General features: G+C 46.8%; 1 protein-coding gene across 4 annotated transcripts in view; it reads left to right on the top strand.

Moving 5' to 3' along the window:
• Positions 1 to 18,939, top strand: part of TTC3 (tetratricopeptide repeat domain 3) — a 174,330-nt gene that overhangs the window by 43,217 nt on the left and 112,174 nt on the right. For 2 of the 4 annotated variants that reach the window (XM_040423100.1, XM_040423102.1), the window contains exon 11: positions 355 to 409. In XM_040423100.1, coding sequence (XP_040279034.1) covers positions 355 to 409 — 55 coding nt within the window. Of the gene's footprint in view, positions 1 to 354; positions 410 to 10,784; positions 11,180 to 18,939 lie in introns of those variants that run through there. The other 2 variants (XM_040423104.1, XM_040423103.1) reach the window with 2 other exon arrangements.

The following is an 18,939-nucleotide window of genomic DNA, read 5'->3' as shown; positions in this document are numbered from 1 at the left end:
GGCTCATGTGCTAGGCCTCATGCACATGTCCATAATTCAGTGCTCAAAATATGGACACCTTTCGTGTGCAATCCTCCTTTATCTCAGTCCCATCAATTCGAAAGGAATATTCTTGCAATATGGATACGAGTAGGACCTGCTCTATAATTTGCAGAACGGCCACGCAGATCTGTACATAATTCGGAGGCCTGCATGGCCCTGTAGAAATGAATGGGTCAGTGTGCAGGAAGCCTTAGTCAGATGACTTATTTGGAATTTGCATTATGTCTAGCAATAATTTATCAGTCACAGGTATTACAGATGTTATAGGTTTTTGGCTGAGAAATCTCTTTAACGGAATGTTGTTTTTTTTAGGAGCGCGCTGTGTGATGGGAAGAAAGCGATTGTACTAAAGAACACCTGGCCAAAGGTAGGAGTTATCAACTTTTTTTTTTTTTTAATGTGGCACTTAACCCTTTGTCGACCACCTGTTGACTATAAACATCGGGGCGCATATCTACACAGATGTTTTAAAAAGTCCTGGCAGAGATTGCAGCCGCACGCTAATCATGCAGCTGTGGGAGCGGGGCTCCCCATAGAGTAGGCAAGGACTGTTTTTCAGCGCCCCTGCCTTTGCCATTGTCAGCCCCAGTTACAGGAGAAATCGGCAATAAAAAAAATAAAAAATGTAATGTTAACCACCGCCGAACGCAGCGACGCGTCCTGGAGGTGGTGGATCTCCAGCCTGCCAGCGGCGATCGTTCGCTGGCAGGCTGGAGATGTGATTTTTTTTAACCCCTAACAGGTATATTAGACGCTGTTTTGATAAAAGTAATGTGGGCCCCTTTGCGCATCTAGGCTGCAAAAAAGTGTCACACATCTGGTATCGCCGTACTCAGGAGAAGTTGGGCAATGTGTTTTGGGGTGTCATTTTGGAAAGAAGACACCCCAAGGTATTCCGTGAGGGGCATGGCGAGTTCCTAGAATTTTTTATTTCTTGTCACAAGTTAGTGGAAAATGATGATTTTTTTATTTATTTATTTTTTTTCTTACAAAGTCTCATATTCCACTAACTTGTGACAAAAAATAAAAACTTCCATGAACTCCCTATGCCCAACAGCGAATACCTTGGGGTGTCTTCTTTCCAAAATGGGATCACTTGTGGGGTAGTTATACTGCCCTGGCATTCTAGGGGCCCAAATGTGTGGTAAGGAGTTTGAAATCAAATTCTGTAAAAAATGGCCGGTGAAATCCGAAAGGTGCTCTTTGGAATGTGGGCCCCTTTGCCCACCTAGGCTGCAAAAAAGTGTCACACATGTGGTATCTCCGTACTCAGGAGAAGTTGGGGAATGTGTTTTGGGGTGTCATTTTACATATACCCATGCTGGGTGAGAGAAATATCTTGGCAAAAGACAACTTTTCCCATTTTTTTATACAAAGTTGGCATTTGACCAAGATATTTTATCTCACCCAGCATGGGTATATGTAAAATGACACCCCAAAACACATTCCTCAACTTCTCCTGAGTACGGAGATACCTTGTCGAGCCTTTTCTAATGTGTGTCAGTCAGGACAATGGATAACTTACCAATATATAGTCATTAAAAATTCCTTCTCGCTTTCTTGATGGTTTTTTTTTCCTACAGCAGGCAGGTCTCTTCCATAAAATGTCAGGAGGATGTGATTCTACAAATCCATGAGGTGGCAAACTATGATACACAGTGAAAACACTGCTCCGCCTGCTCTGTGGCTCCACCGCCGTCCCCTTGCACTTGTCCTGCTCCGTCCATCAGCATTAGAAGCGGGGCGCACAGATGGCGCTGTGCATGGAGGCTTCCTTGCTTGCGAACAGAAGGAGCATAGAAGGGAAGTGCACTCTTCTGTAGGACGGATGTGATTGTGTAATGATTGCAGCTCCGTCTATCACTGCCCCAGCCATGGCTTCCTCCCACAGTCCCTGGACTATCCCCTTTGAGCTGCAGTCTGTCTATGATCCAGAGCTGAGGGAAGAAGCCAGATCAGACGAGCTTGTTTTACAACATAGGGGGACACCAGAAAATGGTTGGGGGACCAGCTGTCTCTTCAACAAGACCTTAGTGAGGAGGGACAATGTAATAATAGGCAACTAGGAACCGGGTCTGCTCCATGTAATGGTGAATACAGACATGCAGAAAACAGGACGTGTGCAGATAACTCGTGGACATGTTGAATGATGCGACCCTCTATCTCCTGACATTTTATGGACAAGACCTGCCTGCTGTAGAGGAAGGAACAGTTTCTTAATCAGGGGATTTCTGGATCAAGAAAACAAGGCAAAATTTTTAATGACCATATCCTGTTATCTATTACTGTTGGACATTCATGAGCATAGCTGACGCGGAGGACCTCCTCCATAACATGGAGAGATGGTAGTGGCTTCTTTTTTCCTTAAAGGGGTTCTCTGGGCATTTCATCTAATCTGCACTTTTAGATAGTACTTGCCTGTTCCTTGGGCTCTTACGCCCAGGTCCGGACTGGATGTGCCCGCCTTTTTCCCCCTGTTTAGCTGAAAAGAAGCGTCCACATTTGGGTTAGGACCCAGTCAGGGCAGCCCGCAGCCTGTGCAAGCGGAATGGAGATGGCGGAGTGAGGGACAGCTAAGTACTATCTAAAAAAAAAAGAAAAAAAAAAAAGTTTCCTTCCACAGGTTAGTACCAACTACTAGATTAGATCCACTTTAGGGCCGCATCCAATCCGCAATTTTTGCGGATCAGATGTAGACCCATTTATCTCGATGGGGTCGCAAAAGATGTGGACCGCACACTCGTAATTCCCCTTCCGCGGCCCCGGATTTTTTTTTTAACATGTCCTATACTTGTCTGTTTTGCGGACAAAGAAAGGACATTTATGCAGGAGTATTAAAAAAAATGGTCGCATGTGCTCTGCCGGTATCCGCGAGATACAGACACGTGTGGGAGGCCTGAAAGATATAAATCATGGTTTTCCCATATCATCACCATGACGGCCACAAGGAGATTGACCCATGACCTCTGTGGGGGCAGGAAACAGAGAAGAGGTTAAATTGCCCCCTCCCACCACCACACCTCAGTGTTCCTGTCCCCACTGTGGCCAGGGTCAGAGAAGAGTCTCCCTGCGGTCGGCAGGGAGATGAAGATGGGAAATCGTCTTCTTTTTTATTTTTTCCTTCTCCAGGAGGGTCCGAGGACGGTCTCCTGGTTACCTGAAGCTCATCGGAGCTCCCCCAGTCCGCCGGCGGCCACGTGCTTATGCTGGGCTGGGGGATATCGGGAGGACTCGCTCCGGCTGGTCTGGAGCCTGCTCCCGGGCCGCAATCTTCCTCCTCCTCCTCCCCTGTGGGTCGGGCTGGTAGCGGCCGGCGTGTGCGCACGCCGACGTCTGTGACGTCACTTCCGGGTTCGGTCACGTGACGCAACCCGGAAGTAAAGCGCAGGAGGACAGAGCAGTTTGAATAAAAGGCAGGACGGCCATAGGAACGCTGATCTGAGGTCTGTGAGTACTGCGATTGCACTTCTACTTCAGAATATGTCAGGTCCTGAATTACAAACTGTTATGGAGCCTGATGCTCCCTCTCTGCCTCCTGTAAGTATCCCTCAGGGGGTCTGCTTTTTTATGGCACTGCATTTTTACTAGGCCTATTTCTGATGCCTCTATTCCATATTTATTTTCAGGCTAAAGAAGCTCAAAAAAAGGTTTAAAAACCTCCTCGCTGCATCTCTTGTGCTAAAAGACTGCCTGACGAATATGGAAAGAAGCTTTGTAAGGAGTGTATTTCTGATGTGATCCAGCAGGAACAATCGTCCCTTATGGAGAATATCAGATCTGTGGTTCAGGAAGAAATCAGGGCCGCTAGAGTTGCTCCGTCTGATTCCCAGGACGAGCCCTCTCGCAAGCGTCCGCGTTCTAGGATCATTACCTCTGGATCCGAGGATGCTGACGATAAAGCTTCTACTTCCGTGCAGTGGGAGGATGATCTCTCTCTCTCTCTGAAGGAGAAATCTACGAAAGTAATAGGAAATTTTATTTTTCCTCAGAAGAGATGGGTGACTTACTAAAGGCAGTCAGAGCGACAATGGGGATTGAATTTAAAAATCGACTATTGTTCGACCCCTCTCAGTCTAAGTTGTTCGACGAGACCCCTAAAATAGACGTGCAAGTGGCGAAAGTTAACAAAAAAACTGCCCTGCCGTTTGAGGATGCCGCTCAATTGAAAGATGCTATGGAGCGGAAGGCAGACGCCCTTTTAAGAAAATCTTGGGAGGCCTACATGTTTAACATTAAGACCAACATCGCAGCAACGTCTGTTGCTAGGTCTATGTACTTATGGTTAGGAGAGCTTGAGAACCACCTAAGCAGTAAGACCTCCAGGGAAGAAATCCTGCAGTCCATCCCGCTACTTAAATCAGCTACGGGATTCCTGGCAGATGCATCGGCTGAATCTATTACATTCTGTGCTAAGGAGGCGGGGCTTTCCAATGCGGCTCGTCGGGCTTTGTGGATGAAGTCTTGGTCGGGCGATAGAATTTCTAAACAAAAGTTAGTATCTATCCCCTTTTCAGGAGAGTATGTATTCGGGCCGGTCCTAGACAAGATTCTTGAGAAAGCGGCCGACAAGAAAAAGGGATTCCCTGAGGAAAAGTCCTTCAGAAAGAACCAGTCCTTTCGGTCTTACGGTGGACAAAACAAGGCTGTTAGAGGGAAAGGCAAGTCAGGCCGCTGGTCTTATCCCAAAGGGGGTAGAGGAAGAGGCTTCCTTCTTAAGCCCCAATCTAAATTTGAAGACAAACAGTGACGCCATTGTAGGGGGGAGACTGAAGGATTTCCTGGGTCCATGGTCTCTAACATCAAGAAATCCTTGGGCCTTGGATATCATTCGGCAGGGCTACAGGATCGAGTTCACCTCTCTCCCCCCTCCAAGATTCGTCGTCACAAAGATGCCTACCAGATCCTCCAACCTAAATATTTTCCAAGGAGTCCAGGATTTGGTGAAGAAGGGTGCAGTAATCCCAGTTCCCGCGTCTCAAAGAGGTCGAGGGTACTATTCAACCCTATTTTTAGTAAGAAAAAAGGAAGGAGACTTCCGGACCATTATAAACTTGAAACAACTGAACAAGTTTATTCTTTACAGGAAGTTCAAGATGGAGTCTCTCAAATCCATAGTACCTCTGATAAAGCTAGGAGCATTTATGTGCTCGGTCGACCTGAAAGACGCTTATCTGCATGTCCCCATTCACCCAGATCACCAGAGGTTTCTAAGATTTGCGATCCTAGACCCTTCCAATCGGCTTCTTCATTTCCAATTCATAGCACTACCCTTCGGGATTTCAGCCGCTCCAAGGCTTTTCACCAAATTGGTGATAGAAATGATAGCCCCACTCAGACAGGAAGGGTTAAATATAGTGCCGTATCTGGACGACGTTCTAATTGTAGCAGACTCAAAAGAACTCCTGCTGTCGGACTTGGAAATATTTCTGTCCCGCCTGTCTCAACTGGGATGGATAGTGAACGAACCCAAGTCAATGTTAGTTCCATCCGCGAAGGTGAGGTTCCTGGGAGTTACACTAGACTCCGTAACTCAGTCAACCTTCCTACCACAGAGCAAGATCCAGTCCCTGGTAAACAAGGTGAGGCACTTCCAACGCCGGAAGAGATGCTCAGTGAGGGAAGCAATGAGCCTACTCGGCCTCCTAACCTCCTGTATACCTTCTGTGGAGTGGGCGCAGGCTCATTGTCGAGTAATACAGAACTGGCTATTGTCCCACTGGAACAAGAAGAAGGGCTCTCTGGACTCCAAGCTTCCAATCCCAGGATCAGTAAAGAGATCTCTCTCATGGTGGATGAAGGAGAAGAATCTTTCCCAGGGAGTTCCATGGATCAAATTGCCTTCAATTACGATCTTCACGGATGCCAGCCAATCTGGTTGGGGAGCGAAAATCGACAGAGCTTATTTCCAGGGAACGTGGAAACATCTGATATCTGCCCAATCTTCAAATTTCAGGCAGCTATATGCGGTAAGACAAGCTCTACTTTCCGCCAGACAGCTGATAAGAAATCAGCACGTGAAAGTCCTATCGGACAACGTGACCATGGTCTCCTACTTGAAACATCAGGGAAGTACTCGATCAAGGAGACTCCAGAGTATCTCAGAGGAAATTTTCTCCTTTGCAGAGAAAGAACTAAAATCCATCTCAGCAATGCACCTGAAGGGATCCCAGAATCTAGCAGCTGACTTTTTGAGCAGACAAGTGGTAGATCATACAGCGTGGGCACTGAATCCAGAGGTCTCCAATATGCTAACCCAGAGATGGGGGCTTCCTACAATAGACCTGTTCACATCAAGGAAAAATACGAAAGTACAAACATTCTGCTCCCTAAATGCTGGAGATCATCCCTGGAGAATAGATGCCTTCTCCCTAAAATGGTGCTGGGATCTAGGGTACACATTCCCTCCATTGCCTCTCATCCCGAGGGTCATTCAGAAGATTCAGGAGGGAAGAACCACAGTAATATTGATCGCTCCGTTCTGGCCGAAGAGAAGTTGGTTCGCTCCTCTCTTGAAACTAGCAATAGACGAACCAGTGAGACTCCCACTCAGAGGGGACATCCTATACCAGGGTCCTTTGCTACATCCTCATCCGGAGTTCCTGAAACTCACGGCTTGGATCCTGAGGTCTCCCTCTTAAAGTCTCAGGGCCTGTCAGACAAGGTTATAGCCACCTTGAGATGTTCTAGGAAAAAAGTAACGTCTGCGATATACCTGAAGATCTGGAAAAGGTTCTGTTCATGATCAGGTGAAGAGAATCCAAATTTTGTAGGGCCTAACATTCAGAAAATTCTGGAATTTCTACAAAAAGCTCTGGACATAGGCCTCTCTCCATCCACCTTAAAAGTTCAAATTTCGGCATTAAGCGCCTTCTTTGATGCCGACCTGGCAGACCATAGATGGGTCAAACGATTCATAAGAGCTGCCCGTAGACTTAGACCCACGCTAAGATCCCGCAGCCCAACCTGGGACTTAAATTTAGTACTCAACAACCTTATGTGTTCCCCATTTGAGCCATTGGAGAGCTGTTCAATTAAATTGCTTTCATTCAAAACTGCTTTTCTTATAGCAATTACCTCTGCCAAGAGACTAGGAGAGATTCAAGCTCTCTCTATTAGGGAACCATACCTTACCATCACTGACGATAAGATTGTGCTTAAACTAGACCCAGGTTTCCTGCCAAAGGTAGCCTCAGACCGCAACAGAGGCCAGGAGATCTTCCTTCCATCCTTTTTCAACAATCCCAAGGATCAGGAGGAAGAGAAATTTCATTACCTTGATGTTAGGCGTACAGTCCTTAGATACTTAGAAGCCACTAGGGACTTCAGGAAGTCTGACAGCCTGCTTGTCCAATTTGCTGGAAAAAATAAGGGATCCAGGGTCTCAAAATCCTCCATTGCAAGATGGATTAAAGACACCATTACCCTATGTTATAAGACTCTAAATCTGGATCCTCCTTCCAATATTAGAGCTCACTCTACCAGAGCTGTCTCCACTACTTTTGAGCAGGGGCCTCCCTGGATGATATATGCAGGGCCGCCTCCTGGTCTAGTATTCACACATTTGTGAAACATTACCGTTTAGATTTATCTGGAACCTCTGGCCTCTCCTTTGGTCGGAAGGTTCTTCAAGCGGTTGTCCCCACCCATAAAAAATAATTTTATAACTCTCCTTGTGGCCGTCATGGTGATGATATGGGAAAACCGGAATTAGACTTACCGGTAATTCAGTTTCCATGAAATCACCATGACGGCCCATATATTCCCTCCCTTTCTTTTGTTTGAAGTTCTTTCACCGGTATTTTTCTGGTATGATGTAATACTGGGAAATACTAATACACTTCTGGCACTTGATATCTTTGGAACACTGAGGTGTGGTGGTGGGAGGGGGCAATTTAACCTCTTCTCTGTTTCCTGCCCCCACAGAGGTCATGGGTCAATCTCCTTGTGGCCGTCATGGTGATTTCATGGAAACTGAATTACCGGTAAGTCTAATTCCGGTTTTTCTAAATCTACTATGTCTGAACACGGCTTTCCAGTCTATCAGTGGGGAAAAAATTATTTATCTGCATGATGAACATCAATGCTGCGGCCATGAGGTGAATGATGGGGGTGCTTATTCTTTTTACCTATGTGCAGGTCATATAAAGACTTCGATTTTCTAATCTTTTTAAAAGTATTGTTTTCCGTTTGTGACTGTCATACAGGAGGTGAACTCCATAGGTGCTGTGTGTGCACTGTCTTATGGGGTTCTTGTAAGGGCTCATTCAGATGGCCGTATGCGGACCCGGGGCTGCAAAAGAAGTGGACAGCGCACCGTGACTCCAAAGGAATCATCCCTGGGGTCTTTTTGACCTGCTTGTTGATTGTTTCCGTCTTTAGCATAGTCTTAGGCAATTGCAGAGCAAAAATGAAATGGCTTACAGGGGTAAAGAAGAGCAGAGTCATACGGGGAGTTTCCTATTTTGTAGTTAGTTTCTTTCAGATGAACATCTCTGTGTGGTACCAGAGCTCACGGCCCCGCACTCTGCAGAACTGCATACTGTGGTTTCCATATTGATGTAATTAAAGCTATTACCACAATTTTAACAGGTTTGGAGGGAAATGTCTGACGAGCCCTGTCGCTCAAAATAGTCTCCGGGTCTGTACTTCCTGCAAAATGGCATGTGTGGGTGTCATGATGGCGGCCTGCTTGTGCCCTCTGTGATTGACGGCTACGCTTCTGCATGACGACTAGCATTGGAAAGAAACTGTTTAACCCTTCTCCTGCCAGCCTCAGCACTGCAATTACTGGAGCTTACAGTTATGTACAGACTGCACAGGGCCCCCACTAAAGCTTCCTGCAGACTGTCAGGACATGCTGGGAGTTGTAATTTTGCTGGAAGGCCAGAGACCACTAATCTGTAATCATACTGACCCGGAGAATGGAGGTAGCGGGTCAGTTTTACCGGATAGGAAATGCAACCCATAAAACTGTGGTGGAATTGCGTTTGTTCCACCCATTTGGAATTTATTTTATTCCGCCCCCCCCACTACATCGGTTGTAATATTAAATGATGCCATCAGAAAGGGCAACAGGAACAAAGCACTCACACGGCTATGTGAACGGAAACATAAAAATAAGTTATGGTTCCAGGAAGGCAGAGAGTAAAAAAACGGGAAGGGGTTAAACTTGTGGCCTGCATATACAGTGGAGAGACATTCTTTTCAATCAGTGAGCGTGAGTCAGAAGTCACTGTCTGACCTTCTTAGGCTACTTTCACACTTGCGTTCGGAGCGGATCCGTCTGATGTTTCATCAGACGGATCCGCTCCAATAATGCAGACGTTCGCATCCGTTCAGAACGGATGCGTCTGCATTAAAACTTAGAAAATTTTCTAAGTGTGAAAGTTGTCTGAGCGGATCCGTTCAGACTTTACATTGAAAGTCAATGGGGAACGGATCCGCTTGAAGATTGAGCCATATGGTGTCATCTTCAAGCGGATCCGTCCCCATTGACTTCCATTATAAGTCTGGACGGATCCGCTCGCCTCCGCACGGCCAGGCGGACACCCGACAGCGTTCAGGTGTCCGCTCACTGAGCGGAGCGGAGGCTGAACGCTGGCAGGCGGATGCATTCTCAGTGAATCCGCCTCCACTGAGAATGCATTGGGGCCAGACGGATGCGTTCGGGGCCGCTCGTGAGCCCCTTCAAACGGTGCGCACGAGCGGACACCTGAACGCTAGTGTGAAAGTAGCCTTACCAAAGACTTGCTCCAAGGCCTGTGTCACTGGCATCACACACCCAACACTCCTTCGCTGACATTGCCTTTTAAAAAAATAAAATAAATTTGCATCGTTGCTTTCCAAGACCCATAACTTTTTTTTTTTTTTCTTTGATTGAGGGACGACTTGTAGTTTTTATTATCATTTTGGGGTAAATAGCACTGTTTGATGACTTTTTTTTTGTGGAGACTAAGCAAAAATGTGCAATTCTGGCATTCTATATATATATATATTTTTAACGGCGTTCACTGTAGGGATAATTAACCTGATAATTGTGTAGTGCGGGTTGTTGCGGGATAAGCAATACCAAGTGGGGGCACTAATGGGGAGGGCGTTATTCTAACCGGGGGCACTAATGGGAAGGGCGTTATTCTAACCGGGGGCACTAATGGGAAGGGCGTTATTCTAACCGGGGGCACTAATGGGGAGGGCATTATTCTAACCGGGGGCACTAATGGGGAGGGCATTATTCTAACCGGGGGCACTAATGGGGAGGGCATTATTCTAACCGGGGGCACTAATGGGGGAGGGCGTTATTCTAACCGGGGGCACTAATGGGGGAGGTGGTTATTCTAACCGGGGGCACTAATGGGGGAGGGCGTTATTCTAACCGGGGGCACTAATGGGGGAGGGCGTTATTCTAACCGGGGGCACTAATGGGGGAGGGCGTTATTCTAACCGGGGGCACTAATGGGGGAGGTGGTTATTCTAACCGGGGGCACTAATGGGGGAGGTGGTTATTCTAACCGGGGGCACTAATGGGGGAGGGCGTTATTCTAACCGGGGGCACTAATATTATTGGGAGCCACAGTTTGATTGATAAGCCACGACTCCCAACCACACCCTTGTATTTTTTGTTGGGAAAGCTGGCAACCCTAGTTGTGTCAGATCATATTGTGAACACAGCTCCCGCCTCTTAATACTGTAGTTGGCAGAAACGCTTCCCCTTTTCCATCTCAAGTTTGTTTCGGTCGCCCAAACATTTCCCGTCATGACGCAGTTCGGCTTGGCAAACCAAGAGCTGCTCCCGCCACCGCGTCCTGCCAATGAGAAGGCCGAACGCGGTCATGTGACCCGTCCCCGCAGTCAGCGCTTTGTTCTATCGCTCGCACACGGCTTGTGTTTTTGTGCGCTCTTATTTCCAGCTAATGAGAACGCAGGCAGCGGGTCACGTGGTCGGAGTCCCGGCTGTGGAGTCAGTGAGCGGCTGAGGTGTCCCGGCAGAGCCGTTTCGGTCCCTGTTTACACCATGCAGTTTTCCCCTCCGTCCTCCCTTCGTGCTTCACCTCAGCACTTTCACTGGAGCGATAATGTGGCTGAGGAAGTGAGTACGGCGCGAATAGTGTTCCCCAGGAAGAAGACCAAGAAAAGGAAGGTTTGTGTTAGTGCGCTGACAGTTCTGGCCGACGCGTTTTGACCGCACTGTGTGAATGTTCCCTACTAGTAGGCGTGCTGTATACAGTGACTATTCACATAGTGATCCGGTTTACTGAAATTTGCCCATAGAACCAGTACAGTGGGGGTGATGATATTTGCATGTTGCTGAGGGCAACTTGATGAGCAGGGGCGTAGCTGGAACTGACTGGGCCCCACAGCTATATATATTTTCTTTCTTTTTTTCCCCGGACACCCCCCATGACCATCCTTGCATCGCATGTGCACATATCAAAGGTTAGGTTCACATCACGTTTTTGCCATCCGTCTGACGTATACGTTAGAATAAAAGGGATGAGTCCGGCAAAAAAAAACGCATACGTAAACATTATGGTGACAGATGTCACCGTATGGCGTCTGTCTGAGGTATCCGTTAACGTATACTTTTTTTGTAAACCTAAAACGGATGGCGAAAACGTAATGTGAACCTGGCCTTAGTGCCAGAGTAAGCGTTAGTACCCAGCGGGGCGGTGAGGGGCGCTGCCATGTACTGTACGCTATAGTACAGGATAGGGCTGCACGATATGGGAATTTTGTGCGATTGCGATTAGGGCCCTAAAAATTGCGATAACGATGTGCGATGCGATATTTTAAGGGAATTGTGGTAGAGGTCTATTTGCTTGGATTTTCCCATATGAGCCGCTGACGCGGCTGGGTATGACATAGTTATGTGGGGGATCTGTGGATGGCACTGTTATGTGGGGGATCTGTGGAGGACGCTGTTATGTGGGGGATCTGTGGAGGACGCTGTTATGTGGGGGATCTGTGGATGGCACTGTTATGTGGGGGATCTGTGGATGGCACTGTTATGGGGGATCTGTGGATGACGCTGTTATGTGGGATCTGTGGAGGACAGTGTTATGTGGGGGATCTGTGGATGACTCTGTTATGTGGGGGATCTGTGGATGGCACTGTTATGGGGGATCTGTGGATGGCACTGTTATGGGGGATCTGTGGAGGACAGTGTTATGTGGGGGATCTGTGGATGACGCTGTTATGTGGGGGATCTGTGGAGGACGCTGTTATGGGGGATCTGTGGAGGACGCTGTTATGGGGGATCTGTGGATGACGCTGTGTTATGGGGGATCTGTGGATGACGCTGTGTTATGGGGGATCTGTGGATGACGCTGTGTTATGGGGGATCTGTGGAGGACGCTGTTATGGGGGATCTGTGGAGGACGCTGTTATGGGGGATCTGTGGAGGACGCTGTTATGGGGGATCTGTGGAGGACGTTGTTATGGGGGATCTGTGGAGGACAGTGTTATGTGGGGGATCTGTGGAGGACGCTGTTATGTGGGGGATCTGTGGAGGACGCTGTTATATGGGGGATCTGTGGAGGACGCTGTTATGGGGTGGATCTGTGGAGGACGCTGTTATGGGGTGGATCTGTGGAGGACGCTGTTTTGGGGTGGATCTGTGGAGGACACTTATGGGGACCTGTGGATGGCGCTGTTATAGGGGATGTGTGCTATGACACATAGGGCCATGAGGGGGGGCAGCATAAGACATATAGCATCTTATGCTGGTCCCCCTCATGGCCCTATGTGTCCCCTCATGTGTCCTAAACTGCGCACATAACTGCCTTTGTGTGTAAAGTATTTTACTAGTGTGTGAAACAATCTCTCTCCTATTGATAACAGGTCCAGCCTCTGTACTCACTGTCACTATGAATGCACTGCAGCGAGCTGGCCGGCCGGCGCGTGACTGACGTCACTTAGTAACGCTCCTCCCACTTCAGGAAGCAGGAGCGTTACTAAGTGACGTCAGTCACGCGCAGGCCGGCCTGCTCGCTCCCACTAGTTGCTGCAGTGCATTCATAGTGACAGTGAGTACAGAGGCTGGACCTGTTATCAGTAGGAGAGAGATTGTTTCACACACTAGTAAAATACTTTACACACAAAGCCAGTTATGTGCGCGGGGCCCCTTCATATATAATCGCGGCATTTTCGGGTCGGCCAAATCGCCATATGGCATTTACCGATTATCGCAATTCGATTATTTTTTCGATTTATCGTGCAGCCCTAGTACAGGAGGTCTTGGTGGTCGGCGGGGAGGACTGCATTCTACAAGGATCATTTACTCTACAGGGCGCACTGCAGTATAATGTACTGGGATATACTGGAATCTATATACTGTATATATTATCCCTACCCCCAAATAATAATACATTTAGTCACTAGATATTACCAACATGCAGAGACGAAATAATACCGCCATACTGGATAATAGCTCGTACCATGAAAGGTTAACATTCCATACAGTGAGTGATTAACGCCGCCATTCAGGGACTGGATAACGGGCTACAAGGTATGACTAGGGGAATTATACATGGTATAATGCAGGGTATAAGAAGGCGTTGTAGAGGTTAGCAGGCACAGTATAGGGCTATCCCCTTATACCCCTGTACTTATAATGGGGCACAGTACATGGTGTCTGAAGCAGGAGGACGTGGCAGTGGCTGGCAGGCAGCAGTGGTGCTCAGAGGCAAGAGGGCGAGGGCTGAGACGGCGCTGCTCAGGGTCGCTCCTGCTGCTTCTTTGCAGAACAGGAGGTCATCGGCGAAAGCGGGAGAGGAATTGTAAAATCAATAATACTGTGCTGGACCCTGATCCAGGCACATGCCCTGGGGTGCCTATTAGAATTATGGCCTTGCTGGCCACCCCCCTGCTTCTGCTCCCGGGGCCCCTTCTGAGGTCAGGCCCCAATAGCGGCGCCTCTGCTGATGAGTATATCCGGTGAGCACCCAGCTGTGATGTCACATCACTATAGCAGTGATTAGAGTAAGGGTCCATTCACACATCCCTATGTGTTCTCCGCATTTTGCGGACTGCACATCGCCGACACTATAATAGAATATGCCTAATCTTGTCGGACAAGAATAGGACATGTTCTATTTTTTTGGGGAACGGAAATGCGGACCCGGAAGTGCGGATCCACATTTCCGGATCCGGGCAGCACATCATGCGGCCCCATAGAAATGAATGGGTCCGCAATTCCGTTCCCCCAAAATGCGGAACAGAATTGCCGACGTGTGAATGGACCCTAATTCTGTAAAAATCTGTCTATTTGTGGTGGCTGATGGTTCCCCTCCTTGTCTTGCAGCATCTTACCCAATTTTAATTGTAAGGCTGCATTCACATTGCGATTCCCATTGCATTAGATAAGGTGCCATAGCCCCCCCTTATTCTCCTGTAGGTCGCCGTCAGCCTGGCAGTTTGCACACTTCTGTGTACAATGAATGTATACGGAGTGGTATATGGCAGATTTCTCCCATTGAGTACACATTCAGCTGAAGCGAACATACAGTACATGTTTACATTCAGCTCTGACCCCAGCGGGCTCCTGTAGTCCCATAGAACTGAAAGAGGGGGCAGTGAACACACGGGAGCCCCTGTTCTTCTGACCGGTGGGGGCCCAACAAATGGACTGGGTCAAGTTGTCGGGGATAAATGTGCTTATGGGAAAACCTCTGTAACCCCTTGGTCTATTGTTCTTTCGTTTTGCAGAACTGGTTAGGGTACATACCGCGCCTTTGTCCTTGGCTACCGTAATATACATGGCTAAATATAATCTCCGTACGCTAGAGCAAAGACACATTGCACTACACTAAATTGTAATAGGATTTCAATATCTGAATGGAAATAATGATTAAAGGGAGTCTCACCTATACTGACCATTATAGAACACCATCATCAGCATTATAGTCTCCATATTGGAATGCTACTTAGGCTACTTTCACACCTGCGTTCAGGTGTCCGCTCGTGAGCTCCGTTCGAAGGGGCTCACGAGCGGCCCCGAACGCATCCGTCTGGCCCTAATGCATTCTCAATGGAGGCGGATCCGCTGAGAATGCATCCGCCTGCCAGCGTTCAGCCTCCGCTCCGCTCAGTGAGCGGACACCTGAACGCTGCTTGCAGCGTTCGGGTGTCCGCCTGGCCGTGCGGAGGCGAGCGGATCCGTCCAGACTTATAATGGAAGTCAATGGGGACGGATCCGCTTGAAGATGACACCATATGGCTCAATCTTCAAACGGATCCGTCCCCCATTGACTTTCAATGTAAAGTCTGAACGGATCCTCTCAGACAACTTTCTGACTTAGAAAATTTTCTAAGTTATAATGCAGACGGATCCGTTCTGAACGGATGCAAACGTCTGCATTATAGGAGCGGATCCGTCTGATGAAACATCAGACGGACCCGCTCCGAACGCTAGTGTGAAAGTAGCCTTACTGTTTAGTTGTCCGTCACTTATTTTCTGCAAAAAACACCTTTATTCCATATGCAAATTAGGTATGAAGGTGCCCAGGCCCCTCGTCGCTTTTCATATGTAACCCCTCTGGCCCACCCTAGGTTCTTCAGAAATCCAGCGCTGTTCACAAGATTCGCTGCGCCTGAGCGCTTCATTCCCCATTCCGGCACATGCGCATTAAACGCTCTTGTGCCTCTGCCCATAATGGGGAATGAAGTGCGCAGGCTTGGCGAATCTTGTGAACGGCGCAGGATTTCTGAAAAACCTAGGGTGGGCCAGAGGGGTGAAATGGGAGGGGTTTCATATGAATAGCGACGAGGGGCCTGGGCACCAGCTGCTTGATCGCTGCCCCTGGGCACCTTCAGACCTAATTTGCATATTGAATAAAAGTGTCTTTTGAAGAAAATAAGCGACGGACAGCTAAATAGTAAGTAGCATTCCAATCTGGGGACTATAATGGTGGTAGTGTTCTATAATGGTCAGTATAGGTGAAAGACTCCCTTTAAAGGCGTTTTTCAAGAACTTTTTTCTTCTTTATTTTTTATTTTTAATACTGATGACCTATCTTCTGGATAGTATCTGATCGGTGGGGGTGCGACACCCTGGACCCCCCGCTGATTAACTGTTTGAGGAGGCAGTGGCGCTTGTAGTAGTGATGCTGCTTTTCCCACCTTTGCCTAGGCCAGTGGTGGCGAACCCACCAGAGGCGGCACTCGGAGCCCTCTCTGTGGGCGCCCGCACCCTGGAAAATGTCTATGGTGTACCAATATGCCTTAGACCTTTCCTGCCATTCATCAGCGCAGGACGCACCATGAACAGCACAGGCAGCGTACTGAATGTAGACAGGCTACATGATAAAGTACATGGAAGATATACTATACTGGACTGTAGGATTCAGGTTAACTTGCCGTGTTGGCACTTTGTGATAAATAAGGGGGTTTTGGGTTGCGGTTTGGGCACTCGGTCTCTAAAAGGTTCGCCATCACTGGCCTAGGCGAATCATAGCCCCAATGAACTGAATAGGCCTAAGCTGTAATACCGATCACAGCCACTCTACAATGTACGGCGCTGTTCTTGGTGAGCTGAGAGCGCCGCTGCCGTCTCAAACAGCTGATTGGTGGGGTTCCTGTGTGTCGGACATATCCATAGGATTTCATCAGTTAAGTAAAAAAAAACTTTAAATCTAGAGGCTTTATACCTTTGCTGTTCACTGGTGCGCGGCTCATTATGTATCGGGGTCAATACACTTTTTCCTATTTTTGGCGTTAGCTTTTTGTCACCATGGTTTTGCAGTAATTCTGCAAAAAAGCCAGTACATGTGAATGATCTCTTGAAAGCGCTTTGTGGTAGAAGGGCACGCTGTTTTTGTCACACATTGACTGAACTGTAGACTTTTGTTTCCCCCATCCTCCCTGTATTGAATCGTGTAGCGGACTATTGATATGCCGACAGACATGACCGCTCCGCAACAGGCGCGTTCAGCTCGTCAGGTTTTCCGTATGCTTACAGCGACACTGTGATTAAGGAAATTCCTGGGGCTGTAATCTGTCCTGCCTTGCTGTGTAAATGTTTGTGTACCGTATTAGTATATCCATTATTATTCTTATGTAATGTTAGTATTTTTACGTACGAGGTCGAGCCAAAATGATCTGCACTCTGGCTGTAGAATTTATTTTGTAAGGAAAAGACAAATAAATCATTTCTTTTACATAATCTCCCTGCTTTTCAATATAACTTGTCCATCTGTCAACAAGCTTTCCTATTCCCTCCTTAAAAACTGATTTAGGCTGAGCTGCGAGCCATGAACTCACCTCTTCATGATACGTTAATCTTCATCCTCTTAGGGCCATATAATCCACTGTCGCTCTTCTAACAGAATCGGTTCAGGTGTGCACTCGGTGATGTCATCAGTCATGGTCGGGCTCCTCCTTCATGGGTGACCTTCCTTGAACTTCTGTATTCAGTCATACACACTTCTTGGGTACAGACTACTTTCTCCATACTGTGCACAAATGCTTTAACCACTTCCCATCTGGGCCCTTTGCCCCCTTCCTGACCAGGCCAAATTTTGCAAAACTGACATATCTCACTTTATGTGGTAATAACTTTGGAACGCCTTTCTTTATCCAAGTCATTCAGAGATTGTTTTCTCGTGACACATTGTACTTCATGATAGTCATAAATTTGAGTCAAAATATTTCACCTTTATTTATGGAAAAATCCCAAATTTACCCAAAAATTTGAAAAATTCGCAATTTTCTAAATTTTAATTTCTCTGCTTTTAAAACAGAAAGTGATACCTCATAAAATATTTATTATTTAACATTCCCCATATGTCTACTTTATGTTGGCATCATTTTGGAAATGTCATTTTATTTTTTTAGGACGTTAGAAGGCTTAGAAGTTTAGAAGCAATTCTTCAAATTTTTAAGAAAATTGCCAAAACCCACTTTTTAAGGACCAGTTCAGGTATGAAGTCACTTTGTGGGGCCTACATAGTGGATACCCCCATAAATGACCCCATTGTAGAAACTACACCCCTCAAGGTATTCAAAACCGATTTTACAAACTTTGTTAACCCTTTAGGCGTTCCACAAGAATTAAAGGAAAATGGAGATCAAATTTTTAAATTTCACTTTTTTAGCAGATTTTCCATTTTAATAAATTTTTTTCTTTAACACATCGATGGTTAACAGCCAAACAAAACAATATTTATTACCCAGATTCTGCGCTTTACAGAAACACCCCACATGTGGTCATAAACTGCTGTATGGGCACACGGCAGGGCGCAGAAGAAAAGGAACTCCACATGGTTTTTAGATGCCATGTCCCATTTGAAGCCCCCTGATGCACCGTTACAGTAGAAACTCCCAAGAAGTGACCCCATTTTGGAAACTAGGGGATAAGGTGCCAGTTTTATTAGTACTATTTTTGGGTACATATGATTTTTTGATCATTCATTATAACACTTTATGGGGCAAGGTGACCAAAAAATTGGTTGTTTTAGCACAGTTTCTATTTATTTATTTTTACAGCGTTCACCTGAGGGGTTCAGTCAAGTGACATTTTTATAGAGCAGATTGTTACGGACGTGGCGATACCTAATATGTATACTTTTTCTCATTTATTAAAGTTTTACACAATAATATCATTTTTGAAACAAAAAAATTATGTTTTAATGTGTCCATGTTCTGAGAGCTATATTTTTTTTATTTTTTGAGAGATTTTCTTATGTAGGGGCTCATTTTTTGCGGGATGAGGTGACGGTTTCATTGGTACTATTTTGTGGGACATACGCATTTTTGATCACTTGGTGTTGCACCTTTTGTGATGCAAGGTGACAAAAATTGCTTGTTTTGACACAGTTTTTTTTTTTTTTTTTTTTTACGGTGTTCACCCGAGGGGTTAGGTCATGTGATATTTTTATAGAGCTGGTTTTTACGGACGCGGCA

Source organism: Bufo bufo, chromosome 3, assembly GCF_905171765.1.
Source record: "Bufo bufo chromosome 3, aBufBuf1.1, whole genome shotgun sequence".
NCBI lineage: Eukaryota > Metazoa > Chordata > Amphibia > Anura > Bufonidae > Bufo > Bufo bufo.
Note: the sequence above shows the minus strand (reverse complement) of the source record. Positions and strands in the feature narration are given on the sequence as shown.